The sequence below is a fragment of the Sceloporus undulatus genome, chromosome 2 (genome assembly GCF_019175285.1).
Source record: "Sceloporus undulatus isolate JIND9_A2432 ecotype Alabama chromosome 2, SceUnd_v1.1, whole genome shotgun sequence".
Lineage (NCBI taxonomy): Eukaryota > Metazoa > Chordata > Lepidosauria > Squamata > Phrynosomatidae > Sceloporus > Sceloporus undulatus.
Window position 1 is genome coordinate 37,898,927 of NC_056523.1, and position 26,236 is coordinate 37,925,162.

Below are 26,236 nucleotides of genomic sequence, written 5' to 3' on the forward strand. Positions count from 1 at the left end.
ACCCAAAGGGAGAAGAGCCTTCCTTGCATCTCCTTGCTACCTGTGGCAAGGTGCACCATTCTGACTCAGCCGCAAGGAATAGGAACTGTAGTGAGGAAAGGACAGGGAACAGACAGGGGGAGGGGGCGGAAGGAAGGAAGATCAAAAGGAAACGTAAAGGAGCAGCTGGGAAGGGAGTTCAAATCCCACGTTTAAAAGCTGTGTTTTACAGGGATGCTAAAAAAAGAAGACAGGCAGGCAAATTTCTGGCATCCAATATTCCTGCCTGTCACTCCCTCCAGCCTGCCAGGCAAACCTACTGTTACTTTATCTCTATAATACACTGTTATTACACAGCCTCTATTACTCATAAAATGCCCATCCAGAAATATTGCAGTAACAAGGTGGGGAAAAGGGACTGTTATGATCTATTTTAGAAGCTCTGTGCTTCAGGGTAGTAAGTGAAACAAAAAATGAAAAGGGTGAAGACTGGGACAGTGAGACATAAAAACACAAGAGGCTTGTCGAAAGTACAGGCAGGCTGAGATACATCATTTTCAAAAAACCAAGCTATAATGGTTGAAGTGGTCCCAAGGCATAGCCTGAAGGCACATGATATAACCACCTCATTGAACCTAAGTGCCTGGGTAGGAGAGGAGCTGGGAACCCTGTGTATGTCTCCTCTCAAGTTGCATCATTAAAACATGTCACAAGTAGAGGACATAATCTCGAACTGCTTGCAGCTGCAGGGGGACATTTCCTCCATTCCCAAGAAATGCCCACATGGAACATGAAAAGCCACTCAAAATATCCTGAAAAAAGTCTTGAAATTTAGTGGAAGAGCTTTGTTTAAAAGGGGGAGGGGGGAATAATAATAGGATTTATTTATATACCGCCCAATCACTGGGAATCCAAGTGGTTTACAACAGAGGGGATAATAGATGGTTCCCTGCCTGCAGGCTTACAATCTAAAAGACACCACACAAAAGGAGAAGGAAATGGTGAGGGGGGAAGGGAATCAGGTTCAGCAGTTCTTCTCTCCCTCTGAGGCCTGGACCAAGGCAGATGGACCAGAGGGAGGGCTCTTCTTCTTCAGCCGAGCCCTGATGGAGCTAGCCTGCTTCTCTCTCCCTCAAGATGGTGGATGAAGGGAGGGCTGGTCTTCTTCCAGGCAGGCCTCTTGGAGCTAGCCTGCCTCTCTCTCCCTCAAGATGGTGGATGAAGGGAGGGCTTCATACATACACACTTTTGTCAGCCTAGGGATCAACTACTGTATTAAGCTTTATGTTGGATTAAGCCTGAAGATGATTTCAGGTGATTAGCATAGTGACCCACATCTGGAGCAACTGGACTATCTGCCCTGCCTCTTCCAGATTCATTTTAAATTCCTGGTGCTCCCTTCAAAGCAAAAGTGGGCAACTCCGCACTCTTCAAAGGCCTCCAGTCATCAACAGCCCTGCTCAGGTCCTGCAAATTCAAGACTGTGACATCTTTGCATAAATTTATCCACTGATAATGCAGTTTTCGTCTTTTCCTACTGCTTCCCACTTTATCAAGTATTATTGTAGATATTTCACTTCTTATTTTACAGTGTCTAGCTTCCCAATTTATACTTTTCCCATTCCATTTCCTGTTATATCTGTTATGCAGCTCCACACTTTCACATCTGAGGATATCAGCAGCTGAACATCCTTTTGGCTAGGGTCCAGTTCCATCGGTACAGTGCTAGTCTGACTTGTCCTCTGTTCTTTCCCAGTAGCTGGCTGAGGGCCTACTGCCCTGGGAATGTCACCTTCTGGCACAATGTCTTGTTCCATTATGTCTGGGCTAATTAAAAATATCGCTTACCCTCACTATGAGTGCATCCACACTGCAGACATAATCCACTCTGACACTGCTTTAACTGGCATGGCTCAATGCTATGGAATTCTGGGAACTGCAATTTGTTGTGGTCCCAGAGCGCTCTGACAGAGAAGGCTAAATGTCTCACAAAACTACAATTCCCAAAATTCCATAGCTTTAAACCATGAAAGTTAAAGTGGTTTATGTCTGCAGCGTGGATGCGGCCTGTGTGAGGTAAACACAATCAAGAGCAGGATTTATAATGCTATCTATTTCAGCTAGTCTATTCCTTACTGCCCTCCAGAAATGCTGAAAGCTCTGCCCATTTGGAGTGGTTTCTGGTAGTTCACTTACGAGGAAATGGGCCTCTGTAAATTACTAGTCTTGATCAGCACATTTCATTTGCTGGTGTGTCTTCTTTTACTGCATTTTTATGTAAAATGTCTCAAGCTTGGAAAAGACAGCACACAAGTTTTAAAATAAATTGTTTCCCATACTTGCCCTACTAAAATCTCACAAATTCACTGGGTATCCTGATATGTGTGTGTGTGTGTGTGTGTGTGTGCATGCATGTGTGTAGTAGACAAAAAGGAACACAAACACAGAACTTTTTTTTCAAGGGACATTTTATCTTTCATATTAACCTACCAATAAGCAGAAAACTAGAAATGGGACAATCCAAACCTATTTTTGACAATTCTAGGAACAAATTTCATGTGAAATCTAGGAACCAACATATTCACACTGCCCTCTGTAATGGTGTCCAGTGTGTGTTGATTCATGGTGTCTTCTGGCATCTAGAAACTTTTTCAAAGGAAGGATGCCCTGGTGAAATTGATCTGCTTAGTCCCTTCAAGTGCTGAAAAGCAGGGATCATGAGTCCAAGAGAGCTGAGCAGTTCCAGAGAGCCAAGCCAGATGGCCAGATTAAGTCCTCAGGAACTACTTTCTAATGTGAATCACAGCCAGCCTGTATGAGTCTTTATCCTAGCAAATGTGATTTTTTGTTGTAATTAGAGATGGAACAAGTATTTGAAAATTTCCCCACTGGGGTTGGATTTGGAGTTCCTGAGGGACTTCCTGAAATTTTCAGAAAGAAAAACAGAACCCCCAAAGTTTCTGCAACCTTTTGGGAATGGCTTTTTGTTCCAGCACAACAAAACATGCACATTTTGTGAACTGTGCAGTCTGAGAAACTGCAACTTTCCAAGAAATAAAAGCTTACATCATTTTTTTTGCTTGGGAAAACTGCACAAAATGAAAAAGCTTATATAGTGGGACCTTGACATCCACGGATTTCAGTATCCACGGATGGCAAGCCGCGTTGTCCCAAATAGTGGTATGTGGCACGCTGCACCACCATTAGGAACAACGGGACTTGAGGTCTTGTGTTCTTTCTTATGGGGGGGGGGGGAAGATATGAAGGGCTGACTGTACAAATATAGAGCTAAATACTAAAGTAGTATCTGTGTGTATATGTAGCTTATTTGTTCTGTGGAAGTGTACTGTTTCTTGCACTTTTGGGGCAGTAGTTTCTATTCTTATTTTAAAGCTGTGCAACATTTAAAGTGATTAACATTTAAAGCTGTGCAACCTTCTGTTCTATGCTTTTTTTCCTCCTTTTTGGGGAAACTTTTGAAGCTACACAACTATAACTTGATTGAAGCTGCGCATCACCACATTTTGTGCTTTCCCTCTCTGTATTTTAGGAGAAAACAGATTTTAAAGCTGTGCAACATTTAAACCTGAGCAATATTCTGTTTTGTGCTTTTTTCATTTTTTGTAAGGCTCTGTACCTTTTATGGGAAAGCTGCACAGCCTTCCAGAAAATTGTGTTGTTTTTTGTTGTTGTTGTTTGGAAAGCTCTGTAGCTTTGTTCACAAAGTTACATGATTTCCTGTCATTTCAGCCAAAAAACAAAAAGTTCCTAAGTGTCTTGATGCTGCAGGAAGAAAATTTTACTCCTTTTTCCTGACACTTCTTGGGAATGGACAAATCTAGAATTACCATCCCTAGTTGTATCCAACTACCAGAACAAAATGTGTTTTCTTGTTGACAGCATGTTAATTTTATTCTATTTCTTCACTGATTTAGCTTCTCAGTTTTTAAAACTGAATTAAATTTGTTTATTGTGATTCAAGATGCTCAAGACAGCAAGTCATGGTCGTCACTGTCAAAGGCTACTTCCTCAAAACACCTTGCTGGGTATTTTGGAGACATAGTGCTGTACGGTATGGAACTTTGTTTTGCTTCAGAGAGGTAATTTTATTACTAATTCCATAAATTAACCATGCATATTGTAACAAGACTGCTTACAGAACTCTGTGCCTGGCATTCCTTGGGAAAAGCAGTATTAGCTCATGATCTTCTGCTCTAAAACAAAGCAGCTGAGCCTTGTCCCAGGAGGTAACAGGAACAGAGTAGGTATGTTTTCAATTAGGATGCAAAGCTTTTCTACCAGAACAGATCCTTTCTGCACAAGTTTGAACTTAGTTGTCCATCTCTGCAGACATCTGCAATTTGTCCATAATGTGTATAAAGGCCATTTCCTTCCTTACGCAAACAAGAAGCCTTTCAGCAAAACAAAAAACAGCATAAAGAAATGTAAGTTAAATGTATGTTTGAATAAGTTAAATACATGTTGGAATACAGAGGCTCAGAAGGGAAGGAGGACTTAAGATCTCTCTTCAATGACACAGAGATGATTTATGACAGCCTTTGCATTTACAGCATACTTTTGCTGGCATCTGCTATGAGAGGATCCTAAGTTTATGCAAAAGCAACTGTTCTTAGGACATGCCACTATCCAGACCAGACTGAGCACTCCTGGGATTGCTGAGGAGAAAACACCAATATTCTCTATAGTAAATATACAAAATGGGGAAGTAATAGCAGGCCTGTACCATTCAAGATTCCAAAACATCCCGAGCCAAGAAGGCTGAATTGGTCCTAAACCAGGGTCTGTCATCAATAATGGACTGGATGAGGGCAAACAAGACTGAAACTTAATCCAGACAAGACAGAAATGTTGTTGGTCAGTGGTAAAGCATATCAGAGAATAGGTACAGCCTGTGTTAGATGAGGTTACACTCCCCCTGAAAACACAGGTTCACAGTCTAGGTATACACCTGGACTTGGCTTTAAATCTGGAGGCCCAGGTTTCTGTGGTGACCAGCAGTGCATTTGCACATTTACAACTGCTGTGACAACTGCATCCCTTCCTTGAAATGTCACATCTGGCCACAGTGGTACATGCCTTAGTTACATCCTGTTTGGACTAGACTGCAACGCGATCTACTTTTGGTTGCCTTTGAAGAGTGTTTGGAAACTTCAACTTTTCCAAAGAGTTTCAACCAAACTGTTAACTGGGTACCCAGCTTGTTTGTATGCATAATTTTAAGGGCTACAAACCTACAAAGCCCTTTATGGTTTGGGTCCTGGCTATCTATCATGCCATATCCCCCTGTAGGAGCTGGCCTTGGCCCTGAGATCATCCAGAGCTGCCTTCTTTCAGTTCAATCACAATCACATTTGATGGGAATGCAAGAGATGGCCTTCTTGGTGACAGAATGGCCCCCACCTTTTCCTTTTGCCAGCAGGCTAAAATCATTTTATTTAGATAGGATTTTATTTAGATAGAAAGCAGAACGTTTTTATGAAGTATGGGCTACGGAGTGTGGCATTGTTCCAATCAAATCATTTTTAAGAGCTTTTATACCTTTAACCCAAATGTGAATTGTTTTAAACAGTTTACAGTGGTACCCTGGGTTACGAATTTAATTTGTTCCGCGGCGCCGTTCGTAACCCGAAAGATTTCGCAACCCGAAAAAGCCATAGCCGCTAGCGCTGGAAAGCCGCGATTTCGTGCGAAAAAGCGCCGAAAAGCACTAAATTTTTTTTCGTAAGCCGAAAAAAAAACGTAACCCGGAACAGTTTTTTTCCTATTTAATTTTTTCATATCCCGGAAATTTCGTAACGCGGTCATTTCGTATCCCGGGGTACCACTGTAATTCTATTTTAATGTTCACATTTTGTATGCTTTTAATTGTATTGTTCTTTTAAATTGTGAGCTAGCTTTGAGTCCCAGTTTTGGGGGATAAATGGAATACAAATAAATATAACAACAATATATATACACTTAGCATTACTTCTGGACTTCAAGCATTTGCTGCAGAAAGCAGAGGCATAACATTTGGTAGGGTTGGACTAGATGGCCTCTGAGGTATTTTCCAACTCTATGATTTGGTGCTGCTCTGCAATCATGAATTATACAGCTGCCCCAGTTTCCTGGCTTGTTAGGTTTGTAGCCCCTCCATGAGTTCAAAGCAGCAGTGTAAGATACAGAAGCACATAAATGGGAGCAGAGTGACAGATCTGCACTGAGATGGTACAATGCTTGGTGTTTGTTTTAAGCATGACATAATTATAAAATGGCATGAATGTCACTAAGGCACATATTATATTATTATGGGCAATTCATGGCTTTTATAGAATAGATGGAATAGTACATGGCTTGTCCATCATTTCATAAAAATCCAGTAGCACATGTGTGTCTCTCGCCAATTTGTACATGATGAATAAAGACACATGTACATTTACTCTTCATGACTGATTCCATTTTCCAAGTCATTTACTCAGGGACTTTTGGGGGAGGGGGAGAATGTGAGGCTTCCAGGTGTGGAGATTACTATTAGGTGAGAAGCAAAGGGACAGAAAGTTGTGTAGGGGAGCAAAACTGTCATCAGGACTGGCATGTGAATCCAAGGCTGTCTCTCCACAGATGTCAGACCAATCACAGAATATGTTCTGGTTCTTGTTCTTATGTATCACTCAGTGCTTCATGCTGCCATCCCATTCTATGTATACACAGAAAATTTCACTGCTAGCCATACCATGGACAGGAAGCCTGACATATTGCACTCCCATCAGGTCATCACACTGTCCATTCTGGCTGGGATGAACAGGACTGATATACAATATCACTGCACAATATTGGCAGGGAAGGGAGATGTTACAGGTTTTCCCAAGTGTCTTTCTCAGTGTTTTTCAAGATGGTCTTAACACAGCACTCCTGAACAAATACAACTCACATTCCAACTTGAACTATGCTTGGCTGAGTTACCAGAGACAAAACTTCAAAAAAGGAATATAGCCTAGAGTTCATCTATATTGGTGGTTTATGGGCAATGAAGCAGGTTGGACAAAGAATGGAGTGCAGGCGGAATTGATCACTGAATGTATTAGCACACAAAAGAAAGACACTATCAGTTCAGTGTGGCATAGTGGTTTGAGTGCTGGACTACAAACCTGGAGACCAGGGTTTGATCCCCCCCACCTGTCATGAAACCCACCGAGTGACCTTGGGCAAGTTACATGCTCTCAGCCTCAAGGGAAGGCAATGGCAAACCTCCTCTAAACAAATATTGCCAAGAAAGCCCCATAATAGGATCGCCTTAAGTGAGAAACAACTTTAAGACACACAACAACAAAATCAGTTCTGCAAGGAACAGTAGTTACCCCATGCTAGATGGTAATTGATTTTCCAAATTAGTGTGTAATATGACTGAAAGGGGGCTGGGAGGGAGAAACCTGTGTACTATGATTTAGCTATTTAAAGTTGTTCTTTGAATAACAACCATTGCTTTGAATAGATATTGATTATATTTTTAAACTCTTCTACCAGGCCCCTCATGGCCTCAAAAATGCAGGTTAGAATCTCTGCTCTTTTATAAGAGCAAGAAAACAGTGTCTCTTATGAGTATTCATTGTCAAAGGATTTATGTCCACATCTGCTCAGTGGAATTGCTGACAAAACAGAGCATATTGTTTTATTACATTTTTACTGAAGCCTCTGTCCAAGCAAGTGAGAGTGGCACTGCCACACCTCCTGAACTCACAGGAGCCAATTCAACATCATCTGTTTCATATCCTTTTTTCCAGACAATGAATGTGGAAAGATGGGGTCAGACCCTTGCAGGCTTATATAGCCAACAGCTATTTATTTATTAGAATATTTATATCCTGCCCTCTATCATAAGATCTCAGAGCACAGTAAATGTAAACAACTTGAAACATTTACAGATTAATAATGTAAATAATTTAAATAATTTAAAAAGGCAAAAGTTAAGAGAGAACTAGTTCAGTGCTCTGCCCTAAAACCATACTAAAATTAGTCCAAATAACCCGCTTCCTCCAAGAACATCTGACGCTGTCCAGCCATAGTATGCTCAAGTATTTTGTCCAAAGGGAATAAAAAACTAATAAAATGAATTTCAACAGGGAGAAACATAAGATACTATGCTTAGGCAAAATAAATAAATAAATAAATAAAATTGAAATACACAATATAGGATGGGGGAAACCTGGCTTGACAACAGTACTTATGAAAGGGATCGAGGAGTCCTACTAGACCACAAACTGAGAATGAGTTAACAATGTGATTGGGCTGCTAAAAAAGCCAATGCGATGCTAGACTGCATCAATAGAAATACAGTGTTTAGATCGAGGGAAGTAATAGTGCTACTCTATTCTGCTTTGGGTAGACTTCACATGGAATACTGTGTTCAGTTCTGGACACCACAGTTCAAGAAGGATGCTGGCAAACTGGAGCAAGACTAAAATGGTGAAAGGTGTGGAAACCATGCCCTATGGGGAGTAGCTTAGAGAGTTGGGTATGTTTAGCCTGGAGAAGAGAAGATTAAGAGGTGATGATAGCCCTATTTAAATATTTGAAAGGATGTCATACTGAAGCCGGAGCAAGTTTATTTTCTGCTGCTCCAGAGAACAGGACATGGAGCAATGGATTCAAACTAAAGGAAAAGCAACTCCACTTAAACATTAGGAAGAACTTCCTGGCAGTAAGAGCTGTTCAACAGTGGAATACTTTGCCTCAGAATGTGGTGGAGTCTCCTTCTTTGGAGATTTTTAAACAGAGGATGGGTGGCCATCTGTTGATTGTGTATTCCTGCATGGCAGAGGGTTGAACTGGTGACCCTTGAGATCTCTTCCAACTCTGTAATTCTGTGAAATGATAGGGTGATAGTGGTCACATGCCACTGGGTCAAGGGAGGTTCTCTTCAGGCAAAGGCACATCACTGCTACATATGGTCCAAAATATTCAAGCTTATATGTGATGGGACATACTAATTCAAGCATCATGTTCACATCATTAGGCCACAACTACTGAAATTGATCTCAAGAAACGTGACCTAATGGAAGACTTTGTGACAACTGGCATCATGTTCTGAACAATTAGGAGCTATTTTCCCCTCAAACAGTTTTGCAAAATTGCCATACCAAGCAATCAAAGGCTCTACTACTGGTCTCTCTTAACTTCATCTTACCAGGCTCTTCACCACTCAGAACAATTCTGCTGGGCAGCATATTAATGCTGTAATAATAGAGGCATTGCATGTTTTTTATTTAGAATTTTAGCAGACCTTTGGTCATATTCATTCAGTGATCAATGCCACCTGCACTCCATTCTTTGTCCAACCTGCTTCATTGCCCATAGACCACCAATATACAGTGGACCCTTGTTATACATTGGGGTTTGGTTCCAAGATTCCCCATGGATAACAAAACCCATGGATGCTCAAATCCCATTAAATATAATGACATAGCAAAATTGTGTCCCTTATAAAAAATGGGAAATCAAAGTTTGATATTTGAAATTTATACCTTTTTTTGAACATTTTCAAACCGTGGATGCTTGAATCTGTGTATAAAAAATCCATGTATAAGAAAGGCTGACTGTACCAAGGCTTACAGGTTTAAAACTCTGGACTGGGTGTTTAAGACCAACTGCATCAATAGCCCCTTTCATCTCAAGCTTCCACAATGCCATCAAGGCCTTGATAGAATTGCCAGCCCTGTCAGCTGGAGAATCCTCCAGAGAATTCAGGAATTGTTCAAACTCGATAAGTATCTCAGGACACACTCTCATAACTGGTTCCCCACCCCTAGAGGGTGGGCCCAATACAACCAAACTGAATTTCACAAGGAAATGATCTAACCATGGCTCAAGGCTACTGCAACATCGCCAAAAACATTCTCCATCCACTGCAAAGACCAAGTAAAGGGATGTTTCTTCTTCTGCCTTACTCCTTTAAAAAATGCTCTATCCACTGCCCTGCACTTTAAATACTTCCCTATCTTCTCACTGGCCATTTCTTTGCCGATTTGGGCTTCATTTCCATGTCTTGCTCAGGCCTTAGGAGCCATTTTCAGGCTGCTTCTCTCAGTTCCCAGGTCACAAAAGAAAACATGGTCATGTTCCTTCCTCCTTTGCCCCAATTACCTTTACAACTACTACACAGATTAGACACTGACTCCTACAACCTGTCCTAGCATCACACATTGAACTTTGTGGGATATGAGCCTGGTCTTTCTAAGATAAACATCTGAGCTACTACTCCTCACTGGTTTTTACATGTAGCTCTAGATAAGATGAAGTTACAAGTGCATTTAACTACCATCCCCCTGCCCAGAGAGTCTAATAAGACAGGCAGAAGATGAGCAGACACACTTGTATAGTCAAGTCCCAGAGAGATGAAAAAGGCAACAATGGCTTCCATCAATCAAGGGCTTTAACACTATCTATCCATGGCTATAGGCCACCCAAGGAATGAATAAAGGACAAGCTTAACCCAGCATGTCTGCTCAGAGGCATAAGCAGATGTGCTGCTATGTTCTGAAAGTGCTGCCAGCTACAGCGATGCTCTGCTTGTAAGCTGTGCTAAGAGGGAATTACAATAATTGAGCCTTTGGGTCATGAAGGGCTGAGCTGCCGTTGCAAAGTCATCACAGGATAAGCTGAAGCCTTCATGGATTGCTCTATAACCAAAGCATATTTGTCACTCAAAGGCAAACAGACACTCTGGGACTGCTGTGAAAGTGACCTAATTGGAAGCATTACGAAAGGTGTACTTTTGAAAGATTTAATGCATATCAATGAATCTCTTTTGGTACTCACACTCAGAAGTAATTACAATATAGGTGTTTTCTTCTATGTATGTGAAGAGCCAATTTTAAATCTATCTCTTAATTGTTGCAGTAAAAAAAACCAGTACATGGTCATCACACTCAATGAAATAATTCATGTAAAAATGCAACATTCCATGCAGAGAAAAACTGTAGACCCCTTAATCTGGGAGATACAGAAGATAAGAGCTCCCAATTTAGACAAGAGTATGTGAATGCTGACTGTATGACTTGGTGAAACAACATCTCCCTCCAAACTATACTGCTTAAAATAAAGGGGCATAGCCCTGTTAGTTTGGAATATCAGTATGCAATGGGATCTTGTAGCACATTTGACACTGTGTGAAAGAAGATGTAGCATGCTACAATTTTTCTTTTGCAGTTAGTCTCAAAGGTAATACAAGTTTCCTTTGCATGCTTAAAACAAAGCCAGCCTTAGAAGTGCATGCTTCTTCCTTCTGTCAAAACAAACTCTCGGTTTCCTTGTTTGTCTTCACAATATTTTAGCAAAGTGTGTATCGCTTTCACTAGTCATGTTTAGTATAATATCACGTTCACTACTCTCTTTAGTATGATTTGCAACTCCACAATTAAACTTGGATTAATATTAAACACAAATACCACCAAATCATAGTAGGGCAGGAGCAAAGAAGGAAGGGACACATTCCCACACTCAGGCCTGATTTATGGTCATCCAGGGTTACACAACCATCTGATTTATGTGACTAGCTGTCATAAAAGAGAACAAGGATTCCGTATCAGTCCAGCTAGGCCATTATTTTCACAAAGAATTTAGGACAAGGAGTTGAGACTGCCATGGTCGCCTTAGTCGATGATCTCCGTCTGGGCACCGACAGGGGAAGCGTGACCCTGCTGGTGATCTTGGACCTCTCAGCGGCCTTTGATACCACTGACCACGGTATCCTTCTGGAATGCCTGGGAGAATTGGGAATTGGGGGCACTGCTTTGCAGTGGTTCCGTTCCAACCTCTCAGGTAGATTCAAGATGGTGATGCTGGGAGACAGCTGCTCTTCTAAAAGAGAGCTAAAATTTGGCGTCCCTCAGGGCAACATTCTGTCTCCTATGCTATTTAACATTTATACAAAGCTGCTGGGCAAGATCATCCGGAGACATGGGGCGGGATGTTATCAGTACGCTGATGACACCCAAATATACTTCTCTATGTCTCGGACTGATGCAGTGACTGAGGATGGCATTTCTCCTCTGAATGTCTGTCTTCGGTCGGTAATGGACTGGATGAGGGGAAACAAACTCAGACTGAATTCAGGTAAGACGGAGGTACAGTCGGCCTTTCTTATATAGAGATTTTTTATACACGGATTCAAGCATACATGGTTTGAAAACGTTCCGAAAAAGTATAAATTTACCTTGATGTTCCATTTTTTATTAGGGACACCATTTTGCTATGTCATTATATTTAATGGGACTTGAGCATACACGGATTTTGTTATACACGGGGGATTTTGGAACCAAACCCCAGCGTACAACAAGGGTCCACTGTACTTGCAATAGGGACTCCCAATCTGGAAATGGTGTTATGTCAGCCAGTTCTGGATGGGGTCACACTTCCCCTGAAGGAGTCTGTCTGCAGTCTGAGGTGCTCCTTGACTTGTTGCTTCAACTGTCAGCACAGGTGGATGTGACGGGTCAGAAGCACTTGTTATCAGCTTCGGCTGATACACCAGCTGCGCCCCTTCCTGGAAAGGAGAGACTTTGAAGCAGTTGTACATGCACTGGTAACCTCTTGGCTTGATTTCTGCAATGCGCTTTACATGGGGCTACCCTTGTGCCAAGTTCGGAAACTTCAACTGGTACAAAACATGGCAGCCAGGTTGGTTATGAGCACACCTAGAACTGCCCATATTATACCTGTCCTAAAATCTCTCCACTGGCTGCCTCTCAGTTTCCGGGCAAGATATAAGGTGTTGATTTTAACCTTTAAAGCCTTACATGGCTTGGGTCCAGACTACATGCGGGAGCACCTCCTTCCATATAACCCACTCTGCACACTTCGGTCCTCTGGGAAGAATCTGCTACAACCTAAGAAGACTGTTTGCGGTGACCCAGAGGACCTTTTCATCTGCCGCTCCCAGGCTCTGCTGAACGAGATCCGTCATCTTACCACTTTGGAAGCCTTTAAAAAGGCAATCAAGACGGATCTCTTCCGGCAGGCCTTCCCAGATCGGCCTTCTTGACCTGCCTCCCCCTGCTTTTACTATTACTGTTGTTGTTATTTCTACTGCTCCTAACACTGATATTGACATTGGAACTGATATCACCATCCCTGCCCCCTCTCTCCTATAGGATAACCTCTCCAGCACAATTCACCAATAAGTTTTTTTTTCTTTTCTTTTTTTATTATGCTTGTATTGGCATGTTTTATACTATCTGCTGTTTAATCCTATTTTATGCTTTTATGAATGGGGGGAGGGCTGGGGTTTTGGGATCGGTCTTTTTAATTATAATTTTAATTGTATGTTGTGTCATTTTACTGTTGAGATCTGCTTTGATTTCCTGTGAAAAAGCGGAATATATATAAATTATTATTATTTGTAGTAGTAGTAGTAATAGTAGTAGTAGTAGTAAATCAGGAAAAGTCCCAACTTACATAGTTTTAAAATCTGGTCTGATGCATTCACAAGAAGTGAGCTAGAGTTATTGAACTCCTGACAAACATTTTTGCTCTTCTTCTCAGTCAGTACAAACCAAAGCACAAGAGTGATTAGCCTTTGCCCTGTACAAAGGAGCTAGTTTACAGAAGAGTTTAGACTTCTGGAATCATTTGGAGGCAAAGTAACTGGAGTGGTTTCATTGCAACAACCTCAAAACAACTGAGAAACCAGCTTCTGTCCCTTCACGTCATCACTTTTGCACTGGCTCTACAATAAAATACCTGTACCTGTAGTCTTCCCTCAAATTTTCTAAGTTGATTACTAAGGATGCCAGGGCCCAGCAATTTTATGCAAGACAGCAAGGGAAAACAAAATTCAAGCACGTTCAGAAAATCCAGCTGTTTCCCTCTCTGTCAGACTTCTAGCACCTCTCAAATAGCTGACAAAAAAAAAATCCCTGACAAATTAATTTTAATTTTATTGGAAAATGAAAGTGGTATGAAGGCTGACAGCAGGGAATGTTATAAGTATGCTTAGCAGGAGGATAAAGTGAAATGGCGACATGCTGTATGACCTCAGGGGTTAAAGATGCAATTTTCCATCTGGCCACATCTGGCTTTTCAACATAAAATGTTGACAACACCAGCTGAGTTTTTTCTATATGCTACCTCCAGTGCTCTCTAGGTACCTGCTGCAATCTGGGAGAGTCTATTACCAGCATCCTCCCTTCATGTTTTACGGATTTGTGCAATACGTCGCACCCATCCATAAATGCTGAAGTGCATACTAATAGAACGTTTCATGTGGAATGCATATAAGAGAGTAATTAAAACAATAAGTATTAGAAAATTACAGGGCATGCAGTATATGCTTTATGGTATAGCATATGCTGAATCTGAGATTGCCAACTGTTTTGCTTAAAGGAATTGAAAGAGGAAACTTTATGAACTTTTAAAAAGAGGTCACAGAGCCTCTCACACTAAAAAGCCTTTTCCAGTGGGGTTATCTAAATTTGTTTATGTTGTATTAGAGAAGGTACAAATCAGCATAACTGAAAGATTAAAATTAATGGTGCTATCAGGGGTATAACCTTACCTAAGGGATTTCTTCCCATTTCCCCTTTTAAAAACAAATACTTGAAAGGGCACACTCAGGGGTCTCTGATATGCCTTGCAAAAAACAACTACTGCACTACACGTCTGATTGGTGTGTTTCAGGTCTGGATGAAATACAAAACTAAATCAGGCTGATTTAGTTCCAAAGAGAACCATATCCAAATTAGATAATGTCTGAAGATCTGTTAGCAGTATGGATCTGGAGGGACACTATAATGTCTCTCTGGAACCTGGTGCATAACTTTCCATGTAAGAAAAACACCACAATGAGGAAAGCTGAGAGTATCGTTTTCTGACTGGCAGCTCTAACTTCTAATCACAACAAATGGTTCTACCACAGAATTTCTAATCCCAGGGCTTTGAGAGAGTGATGATGAAGCAATATATTGCAGGACTGAATCAGCATTTAGTGATTTTTAACAGTTGTCTCTTCAAAGAATAGGAATATGGAGACTAATTTGCTCTAATTTGTGGGCCCTGGGAGAATATAGTTCTGGGCGTCTGCCTGGAAAATACTAAGTGATTGTTCTATGTATATTATCTACCTCTGCCTGTTTCCATTTTCTATTATTCTGGTGTAAACTCCTTAATCCATGCTGCTATACCTCCTTCCTGAAATTCTTGTCTAGGACATCTCCATGACAAATGCCAGTTTCATACAAATCATCCCCAAAGTCCTTAAGAATTGCCCACAAAAATCTTGAGGAATAACCTCACACACTCCTTTAGAGGTCCCTGTAATATAAGACCCACACTAGCATAAAAAACTTTTCATCTACTGTATTCTGAAATTTGGCTGGTTTTGAAGGGGCAACTACATCTGCAAAATTCACCCAGTTCTGTCAAAAACTAAATTTATATGCTATTCCTTTAAACATGAAAGATGTGTGGCATACTGTCTCAGATCTCACAGACATAATTATCTCTCTATGAGTCTCTATGAGACTAGTAGAGCAAATTTAATCAAACTCTGGCAAAGTTGTTGACTTTTGATGATTTATAATATCAATGGCAACTGACTCTCCAAAAACTATTCACAAAAACTTCACAATGCTTAAAATTAGTTGAGGCAGACTTACTACATCTTTGGAGAACTTGTCCTGTTACATAAAACTTATTGAGATATGGTTCTACAATACATTTTATAACATGAATTAAACTTAGGCAATGTTTTGGAATGCAAGAATGATACTCCAATGGAAAACAAGGATATATTAGATACCTGTATTAAAATGGTTACAAAATTTTGAAACAGTAAATGTATACAGTTGCCTCTCCTAACTCATGGATCTGGGATCCGTGACGCTGAATACTCATGATGGGGTGACTTCCATTATTTCTTGTGGCACACATCCTGCACGCGCTCGCGCACTCACAGGCTCCATTCAAGCCTATGGGGCTTGGATATGTGCAAGCCTCGCCTCTTTTTTTGGGGGGGGGGGGGGTCCAGAACGGATCCCCGTGAAAATGGAGGGCCACTGTACTAACTTGAGATCTAAATGTATGAACTGTATTTTTTGCTTTGAGTTTTCTTTTATGTAATAAATAATGTTTCAAATGTAATCACATTTGTAGTGATGAAAACTGTTGTTCTTAAGAAAGTACATCTAACTGGTTTTCATGCTGGTAAACTGTAATTTTGCCACATAAGACCTGGTTCCTGTGGGAGTGTGCAGTCTTTCTGGTAAAGCCACACTAACTGCTTTGGAAGATCCTACTAAAAAGGTGGAAGGGAAACCTCTTTTTAAATTAAATAAAATAGACAGAACATGGTTAACAGCTCTACACTTCTGAAATGAAGTGATTTTATGAAGGTGTCTTTAGAAACAGATTGTGTAAAACTCAAAAAGCAATTTACACTTTACTCAGTTCCTTAGGCTTCACATGTTAGCACTATCCACCCAAGGGAGTTTAGTTGACTGCCTGAGAAGCTGAAAAGCTGGGCAGAGGTGAGCACTGAAGCAGACTGAACTAGGAAGCAAGGAGTCACAATACTGGGCCTGTCAACAGCTAGTACCAATCTCCCCAAGGGTGTCACCTTCTGTGCAACAATAATCAAAATGGAATAGCTAGAGGCAATTCAGGCCAGAACAAAGCAAGGGAATGGAGCCAGGCCTCGGGAGACACTTGCATAAAGTCTCTCTTTCCAGGAACAGCTGGAGAAAGTGCAACAGTGTAAAAGAAGCTGGAAGGAGCAAAGAAGAACAGGCTAGCATGTGCTGTATAACAGTCCCCTTTCTTCCAGCTGGGCCCGGGAAAAACCAGTGTGTAGACTATCACACTGGGGTGAACCCTGCTTCAACCTTACATTGATATAGCAGTAAGGGAACAGTTGTATCCCTTAAAAAGACAAATGGGCTTGATATCAGACTATGACCCTGGACAGTAGTGTTTGAATCCCCACTCAGCCATGAAATTCCACTGGTTGACCTTGGCCAAGTCACAGTCTCTCAGCCTCTGAGGGTGGCACTGGCAAACCTCTTCTGAAGCAACTTGCCAAGAAAAACCTGTCACAGGATCACCATGAGTCGGAAGGGACTCAGAGGCAAAACAACAGCACATAGTGAAGGGCACCCGCCCACTTAAAAGTATATTTCAAAAATTATCTATTCTAATACAAAAGCTTATTTGTGTTGAACTAAAAATAATGATGTAACTATGTCTAAGGCTGTATGTTGGGGCATTCTCTTTGTATTTCTGTATTCCTTGTCCTGAGGGATGACTTCCTAGTAAAATCTAATAAATTCAAGCATCTCTGTAAGAACTCACTTGGAGACAAAGCCCTCAGACACATGAAATTATAGGGATTCTCTGAAACGCCTCCATCGAGCTGCCTTAGCCATAGATCTATCATGATTGGAATTATGTCAGGAAAATGCATCACAGTATTTGAACTGTGCTCAAGAACCAAAAGAGTATCCTTCATGAGGGCTAAGTCAAGACACCCTACATTTAAAGCACATTTGAACAATTCCTTAATCTACTCTTTTCTTGGAAGCCTCCAGGAAGAAGATTCAAAGCCTCTCTCTAGCTCAACCTTTTTCAACCTTTTTAGCATGGAGGAACCCTTGAAATAATTTGCAGGTCTTAGAGAATCCCTGCATAAAAACTATTATATCTACAGCTCAAAAATGTTAAGGAGCTGTCAATAATATTGCCAGCAGCCTGACAAATCTGTGTAACAGCAAGTCAGTCTGCTATTTCTGCTCAATCTGTACAGCCACTCTGATGACTTTACCATTACCAGCACGGGTAATTCTCCTAAAGCAGTGGTCCCCAAACTGTACTCTTTAAGGGATTTTGGACTTCAGCTCCCAGAATCCAAGACTATTGGCCAACATGACTGAGGCTTCTGGGAGCTGAAGTCCAAAATTTCTTAAAGGCACATTTTGGGGACCAGTGTCTTAAAAAAAGGAGATCATAGATCTCATGTTCATATTCATATTCATATTCATGCTGGGAGTCAGATTGGGTTTTGTTGAACAAAAGGAAAATATGAGTAGGGCTCCTGTACCTTTAACTGAAAAGCACAAGTCATACTAGTCTGGCAGAGGTAGATTGACTGCCTTGGGTCTTGTACTGGGAGAAAGGCTGGATATAAGTTAAATAGTTACTGTACATACTCAACTATAAGTCAACCTCACGGATAAGTTGAGGGCAGATTTTGGGGGCAAAATTATAGATTTTGATATGACTCCTGGAGGGTAAAACTTAGAGGCATGTGACAAAGGATTTAAAGGACAGAGCAAAGGAAAACAATGCAAGAACTTATAAAATTTTAGCAGGCATAACTGTTTCTGCTCACCCTAAAGGCTGGATGGATGAGGAGAGAACTATGGAAAATCATGACTGTACAATGTGCGGGAGAAGCAACTACAATGTGCGGGAGAAGCACAGGTGGGGCTAAGAAAACACACATGTCAGAAAAGATGAAAAGGCAAAGCAAAGCAAATGATTACATTAGCAGTGATTATAGCCTTTAACTTTGGCTCTCAGTAGACTAGCAAAATATGCCAGCATGAGGGTGGAGTGAGGGTGTGGCGACCACCCACTGCCCACCCAAACGCTGGCATCACAGTGCCCTATCAACCACACGTCGGGCAGCATCACGCTGCGCCAAAGAGCCGCGGAAAAGCCACAGCGGTGGCTGATGTGCCGTTTCCGCTGTGCAAAAAGAAGCCGCCTTTTGCAGCTTCTTTTTGCACTGCGGAACTGCCTGGTTGGGGGCCACTGTGCGGTTGCTGCATCCCCAACCTAGGGCTTTCAGGGGCGGTGCGACAGCACCTCTTAGAAGCAGTGTGCCGAGCCCCTTTAATGTGATAATTATGTGTGATTTTAACCCAGAACAACTGACAAACATACATAAATCGAGTATTCAAATCCTTCAAAGTCTGATTCCTCTTGGCACTCCTTTGGGGGGAGGCACTAAAGACCTGCCACCACTAGCATTTTCCCACCCAGGCATTTGAAAAGGCCAGAAGCAACACTGCGGTAGAGACTAGAGAGCTTCAATGATTCTTTTTGGTGTTCCTGGGATGGACTAAGCTCTCTCACCTTTCACCACTCTACCCAGAGAAGGGGATGGTTAGAGTTAAAACACAGTACAGTACTTACACTGAGCCATGGATAAGTCGACCCATGTGTTTGGAGTCAATTTTTTGACTAAAATTTTTGGACTGATACATAAGTATATACATAAGTATATACAGTAAATAAATAAGTACAAAAAACTTACAGCATCTTACTGACACTGTTTCATATGGTCTGAGATGGTATAATGATTGAAATCAGGCCAAATGAGTACTTTTCCTTTCAACGTATAAAATTCTTAGTGAAGATATTCTAGAATTTAAGTCATCCTTCCCCCCCCCCCCAAACCAGATGAAATCAAATTTCATCAGGATCCATTTAGTGGAAAATGAATGTCTTGGAGATTATGCATACAATGGAGAGGCAGAAGGAAGACAACAAGATTTAAAATGAACACCCTCTGAGGAGATATGTTTAATCTATGAAATCAAGTGAAATTAATAAGATTCTGAATCAACATAGTCTAATAACTCAAGAAAATGTAGACAGGCTCCTTTCAGGAGATCTATGCTTAAGTTATGTATCAACAGTTGTGATATAACTGGCATCGGATGCTGAGGGGGGGGGCAACCAGAAGGAGAACACTTTGGTCAAAAGAAATTAGGGCTGAAGCATAAGGCCCGGAAGGAGCAATCTCCGGCTGCTCTGGCCATGATCACTCCAGGACCACAGCAACCGCAGAGCCCACTCCCAAAGTGGGCCACCACCACCATCTGGAAAAGGTTGCTGGCAGGAACAGATTAAATCCACTTCTTTTGTGGTGGCTTTGGACTGCCTTAGTCATTTTCAAGAGCGTCTTCTGGCTACTTTGGGGGCATGCACTATCTAAATACCACAAACCGAAAGCGGCCAGAATCTGCTTTATTTTGTCTGTCTGCTTCGGGCCATAGTTAGTTTAGTAATTAGTTTAGAAAAGAACACCTCAGCTTTGATTGCTTTGTACACCTCTTTGATCAATGTGGAAAAGCAGTAGAGAAGTAAATAAATAAATATTATTATTATTATTATATTACTTTTCTTAACTATACATGATACGCTGTACCTAATTTAGACTCCTTCTTCTGTGGCTAGTGGGTTCATTCTCCTTTGTTCACAAAACTGGATAATTCATATAAAAGTAGATATCATTCTACTGTTTATGCTATTACCAACCTTATGTAAAGCATAGTAACACTAGAGGCTAGAAACAGAAGACAGTTTTAAGTCACCCATTTTTCAGACATGTCTAATGAGAGGTAAATAGTGTGTCAGGGTTTTCTGTAATTACTGTATATACTTGACTGTAAGTTGACCTCATGAATAAGTCAATTGTGGAGTCAAAATTATGGATTTTGATATGACCCATGGATATTGAGGGTAAAACCTAGGGACATGTAACAAAGATTCTAAAAGATGAAGCAAAGGAAAACAATGCCAAAGAAATTACAAAATTCCAGCAGGCATCACTGTGTTCACATTATGTTCACATTAAAGACTGGATGGATGAGAGAGTAGAGGAGGGTCAGTGCTTCAAGGACAGATTATACTCTTGCCTTTCACCAGAGGATGGTTCTCTCTCTCTCTCTCTCTCTCTCTCTCTCTCACACACACACACACACACACACACACACATATATATATATATATATTTTCAAAAAGGAACCATCCTTGAATATTGAAAGGATCATTCCTTTGTTTTTTAAGAGTTAAAATACAGCACTTACATTGACCCGTGGATAAGTCGACCCAAGTTTATGGGGTCAAACTTTTGACTAAAATTTCTAGACATATACATGAGTAAGCACAAAGGACAAGAAATGCTAAACCTGTACTTCTCTTTACATATCACCATTGATCTAATGCTACATGTAAATCTTTTTCTATTCATGCAAGCAAAAATGATTGATTTAAATTGATTAAGTATCAACCAGGCCTAGACTGGTACAGAGAAAGAGGGCTAGACCATCTGGCCACTTCATTTAAAATGAAAGAGGGGTTGGAATAATCATTAGAGGTCCATCTTACTCTGCCAAATGTGATGGTTTTTTTGGTTGCCCAAATGAAAGTCAGGTATAGTGGATGAAATATGTTGGAACTTCTCTTACCATTCACTGGAGCAGTCTTACCTTAAAATAGAATTGGCTCATTTTAGAACAGCTGGGTGATTTGAAAGGACTGAATACAATGAACATTCAGTATTATAAATAAGTGACACTAGTTACTACATAAGCACGCTTTCCCTTCCTGCCTCAGAACCTTTTGCTTCCGTATTTTATGCAATTAGATTCTTTTTATTTAAAAAAAAGCCCACAGATTAGTACCATTATGGAAAATAATATTTACATAAAACTTTATCTTCTTCATCAGAATTTGAATTTTGTATGTATCTATTTCATTTGATTTTCCAAAACAGGAGTTACTTTTTAAAAAGTAATCAAAAAACCCCAAAAAACTTGTGTCTTATCCATGGGTCAATGTAGATACTGTACTTTAACCCTTATTTTTTTAAAAAGGAACCATTCCCTGGTGAAAGTCACGGGTGTCACCTATCCTGGAAGCACTGTCCCCCCTCTATTCTCTCATCTATCCAGCCTTTAGTCTGATCACAGTTATGTGCACTGGAATGCTCTAAGTTCTTTGACATCATTCTCCTTTCTTTCATTCTTTAGATCCTTTGTTACATGTCCCTAAGTTTTACCCTCGACTTATCCATGGGTCACATCAAAATCCATAATTTTGGCTCCAAAACCTGCCTTTGACTTATACATGAGGTTGGCTTATAGTTGAGTATATACAGTAATAAAAGTTTAGTTTCTAAGGCCCCATACAGACAGGCCAAAATAAAGCTTCTTCGGGTCACTTTGGAAGTATGCTGTTTAAATGATGCATGCATCCTAAGAAGCCAGAAGCTGCGCCAAAGCCACACTCCAGTCCTAAGTCCAGTCCTAAGGACTGGACCATGGCTTTGGTGCAGCTTCTGGACTCTTAGGATGCATGCATCATTTAAACATCATACATCCAAAGTGACCCAAAGCAGCTTTATTTTGGCCTATTTGTATGGGCCCTAAGTAAACTTACCAATTAAACTTTTACTTTTTAGTGACTAGCCAAGGTCTGACTATACAATATAAACTTACTTAAAATGTACTTTTAACATGATTTAGCCATTTTTTTATTTTTTCCAAGTTATCACAAGGCAGAGAGATGTTTAAAACAACAGTTGTAGTGCTACTGTGAAAAATGTACAGTTTTAAGAAAACAACTTCATCATTTATGTACAATTCAAGAGTTTCTGATTCTTTCTTCCAAGAATACAGTGACCGGCAACTCCAAGGAGGAATGGATTGATAAAATCTCTACTGGGGAAAGGGGAATGTTTTTACTTTGCTTGATTAGTATTGTACAAAGTTACTAGATCAAACATGTCCAAATGCTTTCATCAGGGGCACAGAAGATTTGATAACTTACTTGGCTTTTTGAATCCAAATGCAATAATCTGTTATATAAAGGTCATTAAGAATATACGCAGGATCATTTTCTCGAAAAATCTTGTGAATATCCAACAGACACTTCAAAACTGCACTTTTACCTGAAACAGATAAGAAAAAAATAATAAACACATTTAATTTTCAATCCCTGTTACGTTCCTTCTCGATTTTTTGTGGGGTTTTTTTTTTGTTTGTTTGTTTTTGGTAGAAAATCTTCTTGGTACCATGCTGTTACCTGCCAGATTAATCCTGGATGCCATTAGTATTTCTCTAGTTTCCACCAATCAATGGTAGATGAAAATGTAAGAAAATTGGCAGCTTTGTGAAACTTCTGGTAAGCATCACAGTTAATGAAGGACAAAACTTATCTGAACATGTGATGCTAAATATTGAAATAACAGCAGCCAATTTTTATTCTCTACTTAAATCTACACTAAAGTGCTATAGCAGAGAAAAATATCCCTCGTTGTCACAAAATATCAATGTAATTATTTTTTTAAAGAAAATAGCATAGAAGACATAGTTCTAGTGCTTGCCTTAATCCAGAAGTGGGAATCATGCTTTCCCTCCAAATATTGTAGGAATCAAGGCGGATTACAACAGAAACGATAAGAAAACAATTAACAATATTACAACATTGAATAAAAATACAAAATATAAGTAGTAGTCACATTATACTGTCCCTGTACAATCCCCACCATTACATAATAATAAAACACAATAACAGTTGCAATAGTTAAACCATTAAAACAATTTAAACGATCAAAATTGTTCATTAAAACATACGGTATACATATTTGTAATATGTAAAAATGCAGATTCGGCACTAAGTGAGTAATGATATACAATACAGAAGTTAGTCAAAAAGCACGCAAGAAGTCACTAAAACTGAGGGAGACAAAGGCCTGTTACAGACAGCCAAAATAAAGCTGCTTCGAGTCACAGTGGAGGTATGGTGTTTCAATTATGCATGCGTCCTAAGAGTCCAGAAGTCGCACCAAAGCCACACACCAGCCCTAAGGACTGGAGCGTGGCTTGGTGTGGCTTCTGGATTCTTAGGACGCATACATCATTGAAATACCATACCTCCACTGTGACTCGAAGCAGCTTTATTTTGGCTGTCTGTAACAGGCCAAAGTAACCTCAAGATGTTATTGGGCTACATATCGAAGCATTCCTCACTACTGGCTCTGCTGACTGGGGCCTGCAAAATATAATGTTTCATCATTATCAGGAGAAACCCCTTTGTCCACACCTGAGATACGAGAAGACTGGGAGAAGGCTGATAGAAGCTGAAACCACTAACCCAGGGCTTGAGGAAGTCTGAAAGAAAAAAGGAAATACAGTCCGCCTGTGCCATCCACGGGCTTGCCATCTGCGGACTTGTCCTGGAGGGACAAAATGTCGTACGTGTCTGCACTGCACAGAGTGTGCCACCGTTAGAATCAATGGGCCTTTTTGCATACGTGGGGTGGTGGTGGTTCAGAATGGATCCCCCGCATATACCAAGGGACCATTCTGTCATAAAAAGCTTTCAAACTTTTGAATGTCAGCACAGTCCTTTGGCGACAGCAGATGTTCGACCAAAGGCAGAGGGCATCTTGAAAAACATCCCTGCATGTATCCAAGTATGCACAAATTTAACTACATGGAAATCAATTAACCAAATTGTCATGAGTAAATCAATGAGTTGAATATCCTGTTCTCATTCACTTTAGCTTGCTCACCCCCCACCCCCAATTATGGCTGTTTATACATTCCATTTTTTGTTTTAAAATGTCTAGTCTTTCTCAAACTGTGCTTCTAACATTTCATGCTGGTATTATATGTGCTATGCAGCTTTCAGACTTTCCTTTCACATCTGAGCATATTAGCAGTTGAAACTGTTTTGGCATGAGTCCAGCTGCACCATTAGACACAGTGTTACTTTTATGTGTCCTCTGCTATTCCCCAGCAACTGGATGAGTGCATCTGAACTGGGAAGTCTCATCTCCTGGCACTATCTCTTTTTTCCTTTTGGAAGGTCTCATCCTATGATTGTCATGGTAAAAAAAAAATATATTCATTAGTGGTTTACCAGTACCTCCTCCTACAAATTACTAGTATTCTATAGTACTAATAAGAATTAGCTAAAGTGCCACTTCTATTGCCTCCATTGTCCTGTAACTCTTTGGCACTTTCAGTCTGGCTCCTCAGCAAAAGCCTGTCTGATGTGGGGGACCCTACTAGGAGCAGTGCTACCATGAGCATAGCCTCTTGCCTCTCAGGATTAAACAATCCCATCACCAATGAAAGGCAGCGTCATGTAAGAAGTGCAACTGCAATACAGGATAATCAGTAGATAGAGTGAACCTCCACTTAAGTACAAATTACTGGTGTTCAACAAGGTGCCCCCTACAAGCTAAGTTACTGATGGTGCTTGCTTACACAACCAGATTCATGTTACAATGTTGGAAGTACATACTATTTTAAAATAGTATATTTATTCTGAATGCTGCTCACCTCTACAGAATCACCAAGAGAGTTTGAAAACCACCATGTAATAATGTAAATGAACTTACACACCCTACTGATAAAAGGATATGTGATGTGCTTGGTATTACTAAGTTTATACCTGCAATGAAAGTCAGAGGTTTGCTAATTGCATAAAGAGAAAAATCTAGCTGTAGTATTAGTTTAGGTGTAGCATTAGTTTTATTTCAGCTTAGGTGCCTAGATATTAAAGAAATAAACCATTCCCCATAAAATAACATGACAAGCCCCTGCAATTTGTCAGATTGCTGCTATTACAGGCACAGTGCCATCACAAACCACCAATGGTAGAAAAATGAAAGAAGCTTTTAAAGGGAATGAGAGCCTACTTATAAAGATACATTAAATAGATTTCTGAAGTGTCAAACCCTTTCACTGGAAAGCTTCAACACCCTCTTTGCCAGTACTTGTGCATTTCAAGGTTTTTCCCCTCTACAAAAAGGATGTAAAAAGTTCAAATATCACTTCATGAAATGCTCATGGGTCACAGAGAACAGCAATCTGTCAATATTGAAACATCAGCACTTGAATTCAAAAGGGGATGACCTAGTCCTTGTTCTCCCTAATTGAGCATGAGAAGAAAATGCAATACTGTACTGTACTGCACATGAGAAATTATCCAACACCAAGAAGCCAACTCAAAACTCCCCCTGCTGTCCAAGATTATTATGACTTGGGTTATCTCCAATCTTACCAAAACAGAACAGGATAAGTATAAAGTCTGCAAAGAGCAATTGCTCTGCAAAATAATCACTAGTAACTTTTGCATTTTTAATAGTTGTATATACTGTATATACTCGACTATAAGTCAAGAAGTTTTTGCCCCAAAATGGCCTCCAAAATCTTGGGTAGACTTATACACGAGGCAATATGGTCCTGCGACCAAGTCAAGGGGCAGACCAGTTGAGGAGACACTAGGAAGGGCGAGCAATCGCGCCACAGCCTATCCTCAGCTGGGCTTCTTCCGCAGGGGAACGTCTAGCTGCGGACAGGCTAGGAAGGATGATCCATTGCCCTGGAGCCTCCCCCCCACATCTGGGCTTCCTCCACAGGGGAAAGCCTAGCTGGGGAGAACCTGGGAAGGGAGATCAATCACC

At 40.6% G+C, this 26,236-nt stretch overlaps 1 protein-coding gene across 7 annotated transcripts in view; it reads right to left on the reverse strand.

The window, feature by feature from the left end:
* The window catches only part of SHQ1 (SHQ1, H/ACA ribonucleoprotein assembly factor), a 104,015-nt gene that overhangs the window by 37,219 nt on the left and 40,560 nt on the right, over window positions 1-26,236 (reverse strand). For all 7 annotated transcript variants that reach the window (XM_042451698.1, XM_042451700.1, XM_042451699.1 and 4 more), the window contains exon 11: window positions 22,588-22,708. In XM_042451698.1, the coding sequence (XP_042307632.1) occupies window positions 22,588-22,708 (121 nt within the window). The remainder of the gene's footprint in view (window positions 1-22,587; window positions 22,709-26,236) is intronic.